General features: G+C 38.8%; 1 protein-coding gene across 1 annotated transcript in view; it reads left to right on the forward strand.

Annotated features, from left to right (window-relative positions):
* Positions 1-15529, forward strand: part of tmem259 (transmembrane protein 259) — a 48872-nt gene extending 33343 nt beyond the window's left edge. The window contains exons 7-11 of the mRNA XM_052038037.1: positions 4116-4173; positions 5463-5546; positions 11087-11219; positions 12396-12495; positions 14021-15529. Of these exons, the coding sequence (XP_051893997.1) occupies positions 4116-4173; positions 5463-5546; positions 11087-11219; positions 12396-12495; positions 14021-14764 (1119 nt within the window). The 3' untranslated portion in view covers positions 14765-15529. The remainder of the gene's footprint in view (positions 1-4115; positions 4174-5462; positions 5547-11086; positions 11220-12395; positions 12496-14020) is intronic.
* Positions 15530-15892: the final 363 nt, after the last annotated feature.

The raw sequence follows: 15892 nt of genomic DNA on the forward strand, positions 1-15892 counted from the left end.
GAACTTGTGTAGGATCCTTTAGTGAAGAGAAACTGCAACCTGATAGAATTCTTCATTAAGGTGGAAAGTGAAGTAGTTCAGACTGAAACTATGAAAGTATGAGGAGTGACTTGGCTATTAGGGAATTCCATTGAAAGGCATGATGGTGAATAGGTAATGCCTAACAGTCAAAGAAGGAGTGTAGGAACTGCAGCAGTTACTTTACAGTTATATTACAGCGCCAGCAACCCGGGTTCAATTCCTGTCGCTGTCTATAAGGAGTTTGTATGTTCTCCCCGTGCCTGCGTGGGTTTCCTACGGGTGCTCCGGTTTCCTTCCACGTTCCAGACGTACGGGTAGATTAACATGGGTTTAAATGGGCGATGTGGACTCGTTGGGCCAGAAGGGCCTGTTACCATGCTGTAAACTTTTTAAAAATATATATCTTTCTTGCATAAAAGCATGAAAGGAAGAGCAATCCAACCGTAGTTAACAAAAGAAGTTAAACCTAGTATTAGATTCAAAGAAAAGTCATATAAGGTTCCAGAAAAAGTAGCAAACCTGAGGATTGAAGGCAGTTTAAAATTAAGAAAAGAAGTACCAAGAGATTGATTTATAGCACAAAAAGTGTTTGAGAGTAAACTTGCAAGGAACCTACAAGTGGACTGTGCAAATTTCTACAGATAATTAAAAGAAAAGGATTAGTGGAGATAAATGTTGGTCTTTTACAGTCAGAAACAGAATTTAAAATGGGCCACAAAGAAATAGCTCAGCAATTAAAAAAGATCTTCAGCTTTCTTTTCTTGCAAGTGGATACAAGTAACTTCCCAGAAATGCTAGAGAACCAAGGGCCTAATGAAAAGGAGAAAGTAATGGAAATAGAACATAGAGCATTACAGCACAGTACAGGCCCTTCGGCCCACAATGTTGTGCTGACATTTTATCCTGCTCTAAGGTCTATCTAACCCTTCCCTCCCACATAGCCCTCAATTTCTCTATCATTCATGTGTCTACCTAAGAGTCTCTTAAATATCCCTAGTGTATCTGCCCCCACAACCTCTGCTGGCAGTGTGTTCCACGCACCCATCACTCTCTGTGTTTAAAAAAAACGTACCCCTTAAAATTATGCCCCCTTGTGTTAGCCATTGTCGCCACTGATCTATGCCTCTTATCATCTTGTACACCTCTATCAAGCCTCCTTTCATCCTCCTCCTCTCCAAAGAGAAAAGTCCTAGCTCACTCCACCTATCCTCTTAAGACATGCTCTTCAATCCAGGTAGCATCCTGGTAAATCTCCTCTGCACCCTCTCTAAAGCTTCCACATCCTTCCTATAATGAGGCGACCAGAACTGAACACGATACTCCAAGCGTGGTCTAACCAGAGTTCTATAGAGCTGCAACATTACCTTGCGGCTCTTGAACTTGGTGCCCCAACTAATGAAGGCCAACACACCATACACCTTCTTAACAACCCTATCGACCTGCGCGGCAACCTTGAGGGATCTTTGGACGTGGACTCCAAGATCCCTCTGTTCCTCCACACTGCTAAGAGTCCTGCTATTAATCTTGTATTCTGCCTTCGAATTCGATCTCCCGAAGTGTATCACTTCACACTTTTCTGGGTTGAACTCCATCTGCCACTTCTCAGCCCTGGTCTGCATTCTATCAATATCCTGTTGTAATCTACAGCAACTTTCTACACTATCCATAACACCACCAGCCTTTGTATCATCAGCAAACTTACTAACCCACCCTTCCACATCCTTATCCAAGTCATTCATAAAAATCACAAAGAGCAGGGGTCCCAGAATAGATCCCTGCGGAAGACCACTGGTCGCCGACCTCTAGGCAGAATGCGCTCCATCTATCACCACCCTCTGTCTTCTCTGAGCAAATAAATAATAGTTTTTTTAAAAAAAGTGCTAGAGAAATTAATAGAGCCGAAAACTGATAAATCGCCAGGACCTGATAATCTGCATTCCAGAGTGCCACAAGAAGTAGCCACAGAAATAGTGAATGCGTTGTCATCTTCCAAAATACTGTAGGTTATTGGAATAGTTCCTGCAGATTGAAGGATGTCAACTGTGATTCTACCATTTAAAAAAGGAGGGAAGACAGCAAATTACAGACTGATTGGTCTAACATCAATAATAGGGAAAATGTATTTATAGATTTGGAACAGTACAGCACAGCAACAAGCCTTTATGCCCACAATGTCTGTGCTGACCATAATGCCAGATTAAACTAGTCTCATCTGCCTGCACATGATCCATGTCCCTCTATTTCCTGCATGTACATGTGCTTGTCTAAATGCCTCTTAAATGTCCCTATTGTATCTGCTTCCAACACCCCCTCTGGTAGCATGTTCCAGGTACCTACTACCTTCTTTGTGAAAAAAAACTTGCCTTGCACATCTCCTTTAAGCTTTCCCCCTCTCACCTTTATGTTATAACCTCTAGTGTTTGACATTTTCGATATGGAGAAAAAAAACTCTATCTACCCTATAAAAAGACTATCTACCTTATGAAAAGTATTTATGAAAAGAAAATCATGTTTGGCACATCTACAGGAGAATTTTGAAGATGTAACTGGTAGAATAGATGAGAGGGAATCAGTGCATATGATGTACCTGGATTTTCAGAAAACTTTTGAGGTAGTGTGCAGAATTAAAACAATGGAATTGTGTGATAACATACTGCATGGATTGAAAATTGTTAGACAGGAAACAGTGATTAGGAATAAATGTTTCTTTTCCAGTGTGGCAGGGAGTGACTACAGGTGACACCTGTGTTACAGGGGGTGGAGATTGCTTTCCTAGTAAACAGTCTGTATTGCAATTTTCTGTAATGCGAGACTACGTCATCTGTGCATGTGTCAAGAAACGCAAGTTGGACAAAAAATAAAATTTTATGTTTATTTATTTACTTTTTTTCCCACAAATTCCATGAGAGCAAATTTTATTCTGTATCTCAAATTTTTAGGTAGTGATCCGTGAATTCTGTTACCCAGACAGCTGTAATGTGGGGGTCACCTGTAGTGGAATACCATGGGGATCAGACCTTGGTCTTAACTATTCAACATGTATTGAGACTGAGGGAACAGAAAATATTTCTGAGTTTCCTGACAACATAAAACTGGTGGAATTGTGAGCTGTGAGGAGAATGCAAAGAGGCTATCAAGTGATTGGGCAAGTACATGGTAGATGCAGTGTAACGTGGATAAATGAGAAGTTATCCACTTTGGTAGGAAAAACAGAAAGGCAGCACGTTATTTAACTGGCGAGATGCTGGGAGATGTTGAGTTACAAAAGGTCTAGGTGTTCTTGTACAGCAGTCACTGAAAACAAACATGTAGTTGCAGCAAATAATTAAGAAGGCAAGTAGTATGCTGGCCATTGCAAGAAGTTTTGAGTACAGAAGCAAGGATGTCTTACTAAAATTATACAGGGCTTTGGTGAGACCACCAGGAGTGTCATGCAGTTTTTGCTTCCTTATCTAAGAAAATAAATTCTTACCATAGAGCGAGCCAATGAAGGTTCTCCAGAGTGATTCCTGGGATACCAAGACCGTAGTACGAGGAGAGATTGAATTTTTTTTTTAATTGCAGATGCTGGAAAATCTTAATAGGGCAGGCAGCATCTGTGGAAAGAAACTTAATATTTCAGGTCCAAGTCCAACAGCGAAGGTGGGGCAGGGCGATGGGTGGAACAAAGGGAATTTTGTGTGATAAGGTGAAATGTGGCATTTAAGGGGCAGTAGATTAAGGTTCTTTGTCTGTGTAATGCTTTGCTAATATTGTATGGTCTGACCTGTTGGGACATGCCCAGCAGGTCAGACTATACAAAAGAAGGAAAAGGAATAAAAGGACAGTAGGCAAAAATGGTCAGTTCTCGTACAAACGGAAAGAAAGAGCAAGTTATCCAATGTAGTAGAATTTGGTATTGAGTACTGCACGCTGCAGCCTGACTAGTTGGAAGATGAGGTCTGTTTCTTGAGTTTGCGTTGGGCCTCATTATAGCAGTGCAGGGTGCCATAGACAGGAAGGCCGGAGTGGGATGTAGAAATAATTAAAAAATCAATTTTCAATTAATCTCCACTTTCAGGAGATGCTTTGACTTTTTCTTTCCTTTTCTTCAGACATTGTCAGTTTCTATGCTGTTACGTTACTCTCATCATCAGATCTTTGTCTTTATTGGTAAGTCTTTTTTTAAGGTTTCTTTGTTAAAGTTAACTTTACATAAAGTGAACAGAAAATGCCAATCTCCTTATAAAAGTTAATTTGCACACTTCTTGATCCAGTGTTTATGAGATAGATAGGAATTCAGAAAATAACCCTTCATTTCATCTTTTCCATTATTCACATTAGCTTCAAGTTAAAATATTAAATAATGCCAAAGCGTTTATTGCCAACGATGTTCACTGCAACATGAGCAGATATTGAGCAATGTAAAATTAAGTAAAATATATTTTCATTGCAATAATGCGGGGAAGAAATGTCATGAATACTATTAAATGTTCTTGTGCTTCAACCTCAGTGCAGTTTCAGGCTTTTTATGTTGCTATTTGGGAAAAGTTTGAGTATGTGATTTCCTTACCCCTCTGATGTTTGAGCATGAATCAAAAGATGTTTCCCAAGTTCATTTTCACAATGTTTTTGCTTTCACTCTTAAAAATGTCTTTGTTCTTTCTCCTCTCATCCCTTCCAGTACAACGTTCATAGAAATGTTTGCTCTAATTGTTGCTTCTAAATTTTGTAGGTATATTTTGAGTTGCACACTAGTGCATGTCTACTATCTCCCCCCACAGACTGATGAGACACGTGTTTGCAACCCACACAGTTCTTTTAGTCTTAACTCTACCCTTTGTAGTACAGTAGATCATTATTGAGTGGTATTTTACAGTTGGCCAGTGACTGGCCACCTTGGCTCCAAAATCTTATATCAGAAATGACTGTCATTATTTAATTTATGGATCAAGTGTAGTTCCTAGAAAAGAGATGATGCCCAAATATTCAATTACTTTAATTCTTGTTAAGGCACTGATATGTACTGGACATGATTGGACACATTTACACCAGTTCTTTACATGTGGAGATTTGGTACAATATTTCTATTTGTAAAATGTGTATTCATATTGCCAGCCCACATTATTTCTAAATTATTGTGTCTTTCTCATAGATGTATATGGCTTTGCCTAACAGTTATAGAGAAGGAAGGCAGACTTGCATTTTACATAGCAATGAATTGAGTACTTTTTGAAGTATAATTACGGTTGCAAGAGAAAGAATAATGAATATGGGCAGAATGTTAAAACCCACCTCAAAGTTATATCTACCACAATATGTAATCTGGTTCCAAAAATAGTGATGTACCATATAAATTAGAGAAAAAAATGTCCTTTATATTTAGAAGGAGCAGGGAAGATTAATTTAAAACCGGGAAGATGTGTATGGCATATTTTCAATTAATGGGATTTTTCTTTCAGTTGATTTGTTGCAGATGCTGGAGATGAACATGACCATTGCATTTCCTGCAGCTCCCTTACTTACAGTGATACTAGCATTAGTTGGTAAGGATGTTTTATCATCAGTAGTGTTTTTAATGACATTGCTGTCTTTTTCATGAATCTGATCTGAATGTGGAAACTTGCATGTTTGGTAGCAGGAGCTATCTTGGTGCTCGAGTGCAAGTTTTCATTCATTTTCCTTCCCTAAAGGAAACATTGGTTAAAATGGAGGTGCTCCCTGTGACTCCACAAAAAAAAAGTTACTGTCTCACTTTGAGATATTGGCCAAATCTTGTATTTATCATTTATTTTGTGATGGAATGTGCAAGATGGTACTGGTGTGAATTTATTTAAAATTTGCTCATGTACCTGGATAGAACTGTTTATTTAAACGATCTTTCAAAAGGTGGCCTGGTGCAGAATCACTATGTACAGGTCACTTTATCCTTCACAATTCCCAGAACCTGCTATCAGTGTTATCTGGTAGGTAATTGGTATCTTGCAGAGCTGGAAAGAAAAATGAATGAAATCTGAAATTAAAAAAATGGAAAATAGAATAGAATATGCTGGAAATACCTAGCTGCTATCGAATCGAGAAAGGTAGGTTAATAGTTTGGTAACTCAGAGAAAATGACAGTTGAAACCATGTTGCTGTAATGTCCACAGTGGACTGGATAGCAGGGGTCTGATTTGGACGCCAGCCTATTCCTTATCTTAATCATGTGTTGTATCACCAAAGGTGCTGAAAATGCAATTAACTGTCGCATTAGAAATAATGAACCCTTATGTAAAAAGTGTCAGTTACGTATTGCATTTTCATGGACTTGAATACTGACCATTTATCCAGACAATAAATTAAGGAAGAGGAAATTCTGAGCAATAATTGTCTCAGTCTAACGTGATGTATAGCACAAATTCAGCAGATTGTCCTCCAGTTCTGTGCTTATTGCAAAGATACATTCTTCATGTGATTTTTTTTTCTTTATTTGGATAACGTCTGTTTAGTATGCTACACATACAGTATCAAATATTACAGGAATTAGAGTTAAGACTTCTGTTTATGGGTCTTGACCTCTCTTACCTGGTGAGTCCTCCAGAAACAAAGCAATGATAGTTACTTTATCACCAGAGTTGTTGGCTGACTTATTCTATCTCAAATGGACTCATTCTATCCCAACAAGGTTGCATCTTGTTATGCTGCCACATGGCTTGCATTTCGGTTGACCCCACCTCATTCAGAGGAAAAGTTTGAATTTCAGTGATAGAGGTTTTCACAGATTCTGGAGCCCATATTACAATTCTATTACTCGTGAGGATGGTTGCATGGTATATCCTATCCCACTGGTTGGGCAGACACACCAGAAGTAGTAGTATGATGGCATGCAAGTGGGAAAGAGTGGCCCTGAAAGTCTTCAACATTGACTCCAAGCCCCATGAGTTTTCAGGGAATCAGATTAAACCTGGATAACTAAGCCTCCTCCTGTTAACCACCAACTGATCTTTAACCGATGAATCGGTGCTCACATCACATTAGTTAAACAGCCTAGTTTGGGAATGTGAAGGGAAGGAGTTTCCAAGAACAATCCTATCCTCTGGTGGAGCCCAGCATGTAAGTGTCAAAGTGCAATCATGGTCAACCAGAAGCGTGACTTGGATAATTTATCTCATCTTGCTCGTGAAATCCCCACCATCACAGGAAACAATTTTTATCCTCTCTGATTCACTCCACATGATATCAAGAAACAGCAGAACACATCGGATACAGCAAAGGCTATGGGAACAAACAACATCCTAACTGCATTCCAGAACTGACTGCACCTTTAGCCAAGTTGTTCCAGTAGTTACATCATTGACATATACCCAGAGATGTGGAAAATTGCCCAGGTATGCCCTGTCCACAAAAAAAAGTCAAGACACTTCCAGTTGGGCTAATTACTGCCCAATCAATCTACTGAGTCTTATGCAAAGTAATGGAAAATGTAGTCGACAGCACCATCATGTAGTACTTACCTATATCCTGATAATGATTGCACAGTGATTACACAGCTAGTAGAGCAATTCCCTTAGAGCTCCAACAACCCTCTTCAGTCCTGGCCTCTGATGCTGGCAGTGTGGAGTTTGCAAATTCTCCCTTGATCATGTGGATTTTTCCTTGATGCTCTGGTCTCCTCCCACATTCCAAAGTTGTGCAAATTGGAGGGTTAATAGGCCCTTGTAAAAATTGCCTCTCGTGTAGGTGAAAGGTGGAACCTGGGGAGAGTTGATAAGAATGTGGAGAAGAATAGAATGGGGGGGGGGGGGGGGGGGAACAGGATTGCGCTGTGAGCCAGAATAGACGATGAGCTTGAATGGCTTCATGCATCATTAGGAAATACAAATGTTCAATATGGATTTTTTAGATCACTCGGCTACAGACTTCATTTTAGCCTTGGGTTAGACCAGAAGATAAGAGACACTGCCCTTGATATGTAGGTAGTATTTGACTGACTGTAGCAATAAAGAGTGCTGGTAAAACTGATGTGAGTTGGCATCAAGGAGAAAACACTGCAGTGCTTGGAATCTTGCCACACAATATGGAAGATGATTGTGGTTTTTGGAGGTCCCCAGGAAATCATTGCAAGAGTTTCTCAGGGTGGTATCTATGTCCAAAGACATATAGCTGCTTCATCGATAGCCTCCTCGCACTAGGAGTTCAGAAGTGGGGATATTTGTTCATGTTTAATGCCATTTGCAACTCCTCATGCCACACAAGTATGAGTTAATGAACCACAGCAGGAAGAAAGGTAACTACCTACTTCTGGCATTTAATGGTTTCATCAACAACAAGACCCCATTATCAACATCCTGGGGATCACCCCTGACCAGGAGCTCAACTGAGCCAGCTACGAGTAATATGGCTACAAGAACAGGTTAGAAATTGGGATCTTCTAGCAACCGGCAACTTTTTAACAGTCCAAATGTATAAGGTGCAAGTTAGGAATGCAATGAAATAATATTTGCCTGATCAAGTGCAGCCCCAGTAGCGTTCATAAAGGCTCTATCCAAGACAACGTAGCCTGCTGGATTGGCACTTCATCTATCACCCTGAACATTCATTCCCTCCATCGCCACCCATAAATTGTACTTCAGTTACTTAAGCCATTCTGACAGTGCCTCTCAAATCCACAACTTCTACCACCAAGGATAAGGGCAGCAGGCACATGGAAACACCTCCTGCAGCTTTCTCTCCAGATCACACACCATGATGAGTAGGAAATATTCATTGTTCCTTCATCCTCACTAGGTCTAAATTCCAGAACGGCTTACCCAATACCAGTGTAGGAGTAGGTTCATCACAAGGACTGCATTGGTTTGAGGAATTGGTTTCTCCACCTTCTCAAAGGCAGTTAAGGATAGGTAATAAGTACTGACTTGGTCATTTTTGGAAAAATGAAGTATTATCTGTTATCAATTTTGGGTAATTCCCTTCTAAGATGTAGGGGGCTCTTGTCTGAGATGGATATTTGGAGGCATTTTGTCCATAGAGATGTATAAATAAACAAGATTCTCTCTTGTCATTAATACATCTCAAAATATCTTCTGTAATTTGCAAGAGGAAAGAGGCTATCATTTTTACTGAGTTTTTGAAATTTAGAAAAGAAAGAAAACCTTGCTTTTAAATAATATTTTATCATACATTTAGGATTATTTTTGAATTGCAGTCACTATGATGTGGCAAATGCGTAGCTGTATTTCCTTTGCAATATGTATTAAAATAATGAGTGTATGAGCACATGGCTTAGCCCTGATAACTCATAATAGTCAACCGACCACATAGCCCTTCAAGTTGTTTAATCATTTTCAAATTGCTAGATGCCTAGTGTAGGATATGCCCAAGTATTTCAGATGTCAGCTACAATTCCATTTTATATTAAAAAAATATTTTTTAAATAAAACATCTTTCTGCTCTGAGATACAGGGTGATCTGGCTCTCCTATTGTATAATATGCAGGAGGCTTGCAGGTATATAGGATGTTTGTGAGACCACACTTCAAATGCTGCATACAGTGTTGGTCTCCTTATTTAAAGAAGGGTGTTAATTGTCTGAAGCAGTTCAGATAAGATTTACCAGGCAAATACCTGGAATCCACATGTTCTCTTATGAGGAAAGCTTGGATATCGTTTGTATCCACTAGAGGTTAGAAGAGTGAGAGGGCACTTGTTGAAACGTACAGGGTCCTAAAGGTGGATATGGAGAAGATGCTTCCCCTTCTGTGATAATCTAGGAAGTGGATTCACTGTTTGAAAACAAGGCGTTCCTTACTTAAAATGGGAAAGTACATCATGAGTCTTTGGAACTCATCCTCAAAATGATTTCTTCATGCCTTTGATCTCAAAGGAAAGAAGATTTCTCATTCTTAGATTAAATTTTACTTGGATCACCTATTATCTCTCATCATGGTTTCCAAGCAGACTTCATTGCACTTTCTATCCCATCCATTATCTCATCAAGTTACTTTGCCTTTGGGCAATATTCTCCCCACTGAAATGATATGTGTTATAATCTTTCTTTCTTTATTGCAGGTTTCCCATTGACCATTAATTTTCAATAAACCAGTGTCAGCTACCCAAAAGTAAAACAAGTCATCTGGTGTCTTGGCAAGCCTCTAAAAATTCAAAAACTCCATTGGGGGGAAAATAATCTATACCAAAGCACAGAAGTGCCACTGGTTCATGCACCACAAATCCCACTCTCAGTAAAGTACCTTGAAGCAGAGGAGAACTCTGTCCAGGGGAAGAGCAGTGGAATTATTTTGATATTTTTACCAGTAAAGTTCCGGCGCAGATGTTGTGGACCAAGTGATATTCTGTTATACGATGCCATGGTTCTTGTGTATCCTGACATAAAGTTAGTACAGCCTTCAATGCTGTTTCACCATCCTGGCCTGATTTAGGAGGCTTTTTAAATTCCTCTTGTTTTAAAAATAATATGCAACAGATGCTAGTTGCTGTGTTAATACCACTTCCTCGTGTAAATTATCAAATAATTAATCATCATTTAATAATTATTCTAAATACAAATTGATTTTTATTGCAACATGTAAGCTTGAGATGCTCTAAATAGATGGTGTCGTAAGGTTGCATTTTTTTGTGAAAATGGGCAACAGTTTGTCAAAATAAACCAGTTCAAATCTTCATTGTTTAAAGGAAATTAACACGCATTTTCATTTATTGGAACCAGATTTATTATCACTGACTTAGATGACTTAAAATTTGTTGTTTTGCATCAGTAGTACAGTGCAAAGATATAAAATTACTATAAATTTCCAAAATAAATAGTGCAAAAAAAAAGTTTGCTTTAAAGTTTTCTTTTCTCATTACTCTTTGCGTCATTGGGCCAAAAAGCTTCTATGTTTTAAAAACTGTATGGCCTGAGTTCTAAATTCCTTTTAATTATGAATGGCAATTATGGGGAGGTATTTTTATATCAGAATGTGTTCCTATTTAATTTTGCTTAATACCAATATCTGTGAGTGACATTTTATAATTATGGAGTGTTGTAGAGGTTTGAATCTTTTTTTCATGAAAACCTTTTTAAATGCCTGATCGTTCTCTTCCTCCAGGGATGGAAGCCATAATGTCAGAATTCTTCAATGACACAACCACAGCATTTTATATTATTTTAATTGTCTGGCTAGCAGATCAGTATGATGCAATTTGCTGTCACACTAACACCAGCAAACGGCATTGGCTCAGGTGGGTGTCTTGTCTTTAAATTTAGATATGCTAGTAGTGGTGAGTACAAATTCAGCATGTTATAAGAAAAAATTTGAATATGTTTGGTGGATATCCCATTGATAATTAATTTTAAATGAAACCTGACCAAATGCCTAAAGAAAAAGTAGCAGTCTCATGTCCTGGAAAAGCCTCTAAGTATCAAATTTTTCCAATAAAAAAATTTGTACTTCAATGCTATTGATTCCTGAATTGGAGTTCCTGCTCTCATTGAGCTGCACTGAAACAGTTGACGACTCAGGCTATGGGAATGGTAGTTCCAAAAAGAGCTCCGGGCATTATGGATTAAATGATATTCTATGTCATATTTCTATATATAAGCATGAAGTTAGTATAATTTTTAATGCTGTTTTACTATTCTGACCAAAATAAAAAGTCCTTTAAATTGCTCCAATTTCATATCCATTTCTTCTTGAAGGGACCATTCCTGCATATGTACGGTTTCAGCAAGCTAACTACCCTTTGTACTCTGACCAAACGTGCATTGTTCATGTGAATTTGATGTGAATGTAAGCTTAGACTACTAATTGTGCGAGACATTACTGCTTACCCTCAACCATACTTCACCCAATGCACAAGAGTTGGGACATGGTTTCTGATAGTGATGAAATCAAGGACCCTGGCTAAGTTCCCTCTCCCTAGCCAAACTGAAGAGAAGCAAATTGATGGACAACCCTGACACAGTACAGACTATGAAAAGTGATATCTCTTTTACAAGTTTTATTCTAATATTTGTCCTAAAGAAAGGTAGCATGTGGCTCAGTAAGTAGTGCTGCTGACTCACTGTTCCAGAAACCTGGGTTTTTCCTGGCCCATACACTGTCTGTGTGCATGTTCACCTCCTGACTGCGAGAGTTTCCAGGTGCCCCAGTTTACTCCTACATCCCAAAGACATGCTGGTCGATTAATTGGCTACTGTAAGTTACCTCATAATATAGGCAAGTGGCAGAAGAATCAAAAAGGGAAAATTATGGGCATGTGACAGAGAATAAGTGATACGGGGGAATGGGACTGATGGAATTGCTCAGCTGGGAGCTGCCATGTACTCCATGGTTTGAATGGCCTCCTTTTACGTTGTAATAATTATATTTAATGTCTTTCTTTTCAATCATTTAAAAATGAATGTTTGTTTTGCAGATTCTTTTACCTGTACCACTTTGCCTTTTACGCGTATCATTATCGTTTCAATGGCCAGTACAGCAGTTTGGCTTTAGTAACGTCTTGGCTGTTTATACAGGTATAAACGAGTTCTTCATTTTTCTAAATTCCCCTGCCCCCCACTTTCTGAATATGTTGACTCTTGGATATGGTTCAAGAATACATATCATTCTTCACTTGTGAGCCTGGGAGAGTTTTTGGACCTTGCCAATGTGGCAAGCAGTACTGCTGAATCTGCTAATCTACTGAAGAGTAGTCAGAAGTGATCAGAGCTCAGCCTCACAATATAATCCCGGATCACTAAACCAGTTCCTACTGTTGCTCCGTCTGATTTGGCAACTTGATGCACTCTGTTTCTGCTCTGTGTAACATTTTCCATACAAAAGCTTGCCATTGTTGCCATTGATATAATAAAATGCCATAATGTAACTGAAATCTTCATTATCAAACAAAATGTAATATAAAGCCACATAAGGTGATGCTGAGCAGATGACAGAAAGGTTGGTCAAAGAGGTTGATTTAAAAGGAATATCTGAGGAAATACAATGTTAGGGAAATAAGGAGGTAGGAATAGGACTGATGGGATTGTTCTGTTGGGAGCTAGCATGGACCTGATGAACTGAATCCCATGTCCAAGGATATATCCTTTGGGTTACCAGAGCTAATGCTGTGAATGAAGGAAGAAAAGTCATGGCTGGTAATTCTCTGACTACAACAGAATGAATAAAGATAGAATCAGGTGAGTGAGGGACACGCAATGAAAGTGAAGAGACATTGGAGGATGATGGCATGGGTCATGTACATGCTGCTGACTTGTCAGTTTAGACTAGACATTGCACTCTGTACAGGACAGTTCCAAATGTGTTTTTTATACTGGAAGTTTCCAGGTATAGTTAAAGTACAACTTTGTTGATGTCAGTTTTGTAAGTACAGATTTTAATACTCCTACTTATTTAATGTCTATGTCATACTTGTTGATCCACCTCGGTCATACAACCAATCGTTGAAGATATTCTTTGCATGTGAAACCTTGGAGATCTGGGACAGTCAAGTGCAGATTAGGTGGTTGTCAGTTTTATCTCTCCCTTTGAGTTAGATCAGCAGTTAAGCACTGGCAGTTTTTGAGATGTTTATTTCTGTTTTATGTCCCTTTTCTCACATTTTAATTTTTAAAAAACTGACAACTCATGGGGAAAAAAATGAAATAGTTAAAATCTGTAGGCAACACCTTAAAATAGAAATGCCAACTGAATCTCTTCAGGTATGAAGTTTTTGTCAGAACTGAATGTCCTATTATAGGAGAGAAACAATAGTAGATCAACAGATACACACGCTCCAATGACAAGCCTTTGTTAAGAAGCCACAAAGTGTTCAGTACTGTGTACACAGGATAAAATTCTGCCTTTGAGGCTAAGCAAGGCTTGTTGTCAACCAAGGAACAAGTTACAAATTTAAATCCATTTTTCAGATTAGGTGGTTGTCAATTTTTGCACTGTTTTAATTGTTTTGTGGTTATGTTCTCCACAAGGAGATAACTTGAATAAAGTGTGACTTGTCTTTAGCTTTGGCTCAGGTCTTTAATTGGGTGCTGTTTTCTTCCCCAGCATTCAATGATCTACTTTTTCCATCACTATGAGCTGCCTGCCATTCTTCAACAAATTCGCATTCAGGAGATGTTGCTACAGAACCAACAGGCTGGCCAAGCCAACCAGACAACACTCCAGGATAACCTTAACAACAACACTGCAATGGAAAGTGTTCAACAGAACCCCACAGATCCTGACAACCTTCTTGAATCTACTCCTGGTCCAGCCCAGTTGAATGATGCTCCCAGCCTAGCAGATAGCATTCAGCCTGTTCGCATGCAAAATGCAAACCCTGAGGTGACCCCATTAAGTGGTGATCTGAATTGGGTGGCAGAGACTGCAGCTATTATATCAGAAGGCATTGCAGCTCCAGAAAGGAATATTTCTGCAGAGAGCTCCAGCAATATGAATGAGTCATTAAGCAATAATGGTTCAAATGTCCCAAATGATTCTAGTGCCATTGAACATGCTCAACCAAGTTCAAGTTCTGAAGAAAATAAAGTTGTGTCTTCACACAGTGATGCTCTTCAAACAGTAGCGGACCTCAGCACAATGACTTATTGTGCAACTGAGAACCAAGAAGAAGTTCTCTCTAAAACTGACCACCAGGACTTGTGTCCTACGCAAGACAATGAGACCTACGTGCATTCATCTCTGCGTGCTAGTGATGTTAGTTTTGACCAATCAGAAATGGACCGTGAACACCAGTCTAATATTTCAAATAGCTCAGACACAGAGACAAATGGTCACAGTGTTTCATGAACCTTCTAACATTTTTTGCTGTTCAATCTGGTGGTTTGTTATCAGAAGGCCCTTTTAAAATGTTCACAAAAAATGTACCAATAAGTGTGGGGGATCTACTATTACATCAAGCGTTTTAATTTGTAAAACCAAAATGTCCCTCTGCTTTCAATTGGTTTCCATAAACAAAATGGAGGGCAAGGAGCAGCATCCTGTTCAGTGAGCATTAATGGTTGGAGCTCAATTGGAATGACAACTCTTCCATTCAGTCACCCTGTCCCTAATCTTCAGCACAGCTGTGTGTGTTGCCGTTACATAAGTGCAATGAAATACTATCACTCTGTAAAGGCATAGGAAGACCTTCCAAAAAGAAACAATGGAACTCACAGTTGGGTACCCAAAATAAAAGGCAAGTGTGTGAATGGCAGTAGAAGATGCTTGTTCCTTTGAACTCACAGCATACATGTAAGTTGATTCCACAGTGCAATAATTTGATGTGTATTGATACAATTCTGCAAGGTCTTATTACCTGAAAGACTTCAAGTCTTGTTTCTTGAACTGGTGCCTACATACAGAAGAAATTTGAAAGATAGTAGTGTAGAAATACCAGTAGCTTCTAATAAACTTTAAACCTAACTAATTTGGAACTGATTCTGATAGATTTTTCTGTTGGCAATATTGTATTTAAATGTAATGTAAGTTTCAGTCTTTGTACATATTAAAATAAATGAGATCTGAACACGCTTGTGAATTATTTTAAAATATATGCAACATATTAACTAATTGAAAAATGTTCTCTGGTTTTGTTTGGAGCCATTAAGGGACAACCAGTCCCATCTTCAAGATACTGCAGATCAAGCACTAGATGGAATCAACAACATACTTCCCTGCCCTAAGCTCAAAAGGTCAATGTAGCTGCATTGAAACAAAATACATTTCTACAATTATCTGTTGACTCAGCTTTGTATTCTGAGTCTACTCATTTTAGCAAATGAACACAATGAAGGGTATCCTCCATGTGAAGTCAGCACAAAGTATGTGTAGTAGTCACTTCTAATACTTCAGTGGACAGATGTATCTACCACAGCTAAGTTGATGAGGACAAGGTCAAATAGGTTTAACCCTCATGTTGGTTCACTTGCTGCATGT

This window comes from Pristis pectinata, chromosome 24 (genome assembly GCF_009764475.1).
Source record: "Pristis pectinata isolate sPriPec2 chromosome 24, sPriPec2.1.pri, whole genome shotgun sequence".
NCBI lineage: Eukaryota > Metazoa > Chordata > Chondrichthyes > Rhinopristiformes > Pristidae > Pristis > Pristis pectinata.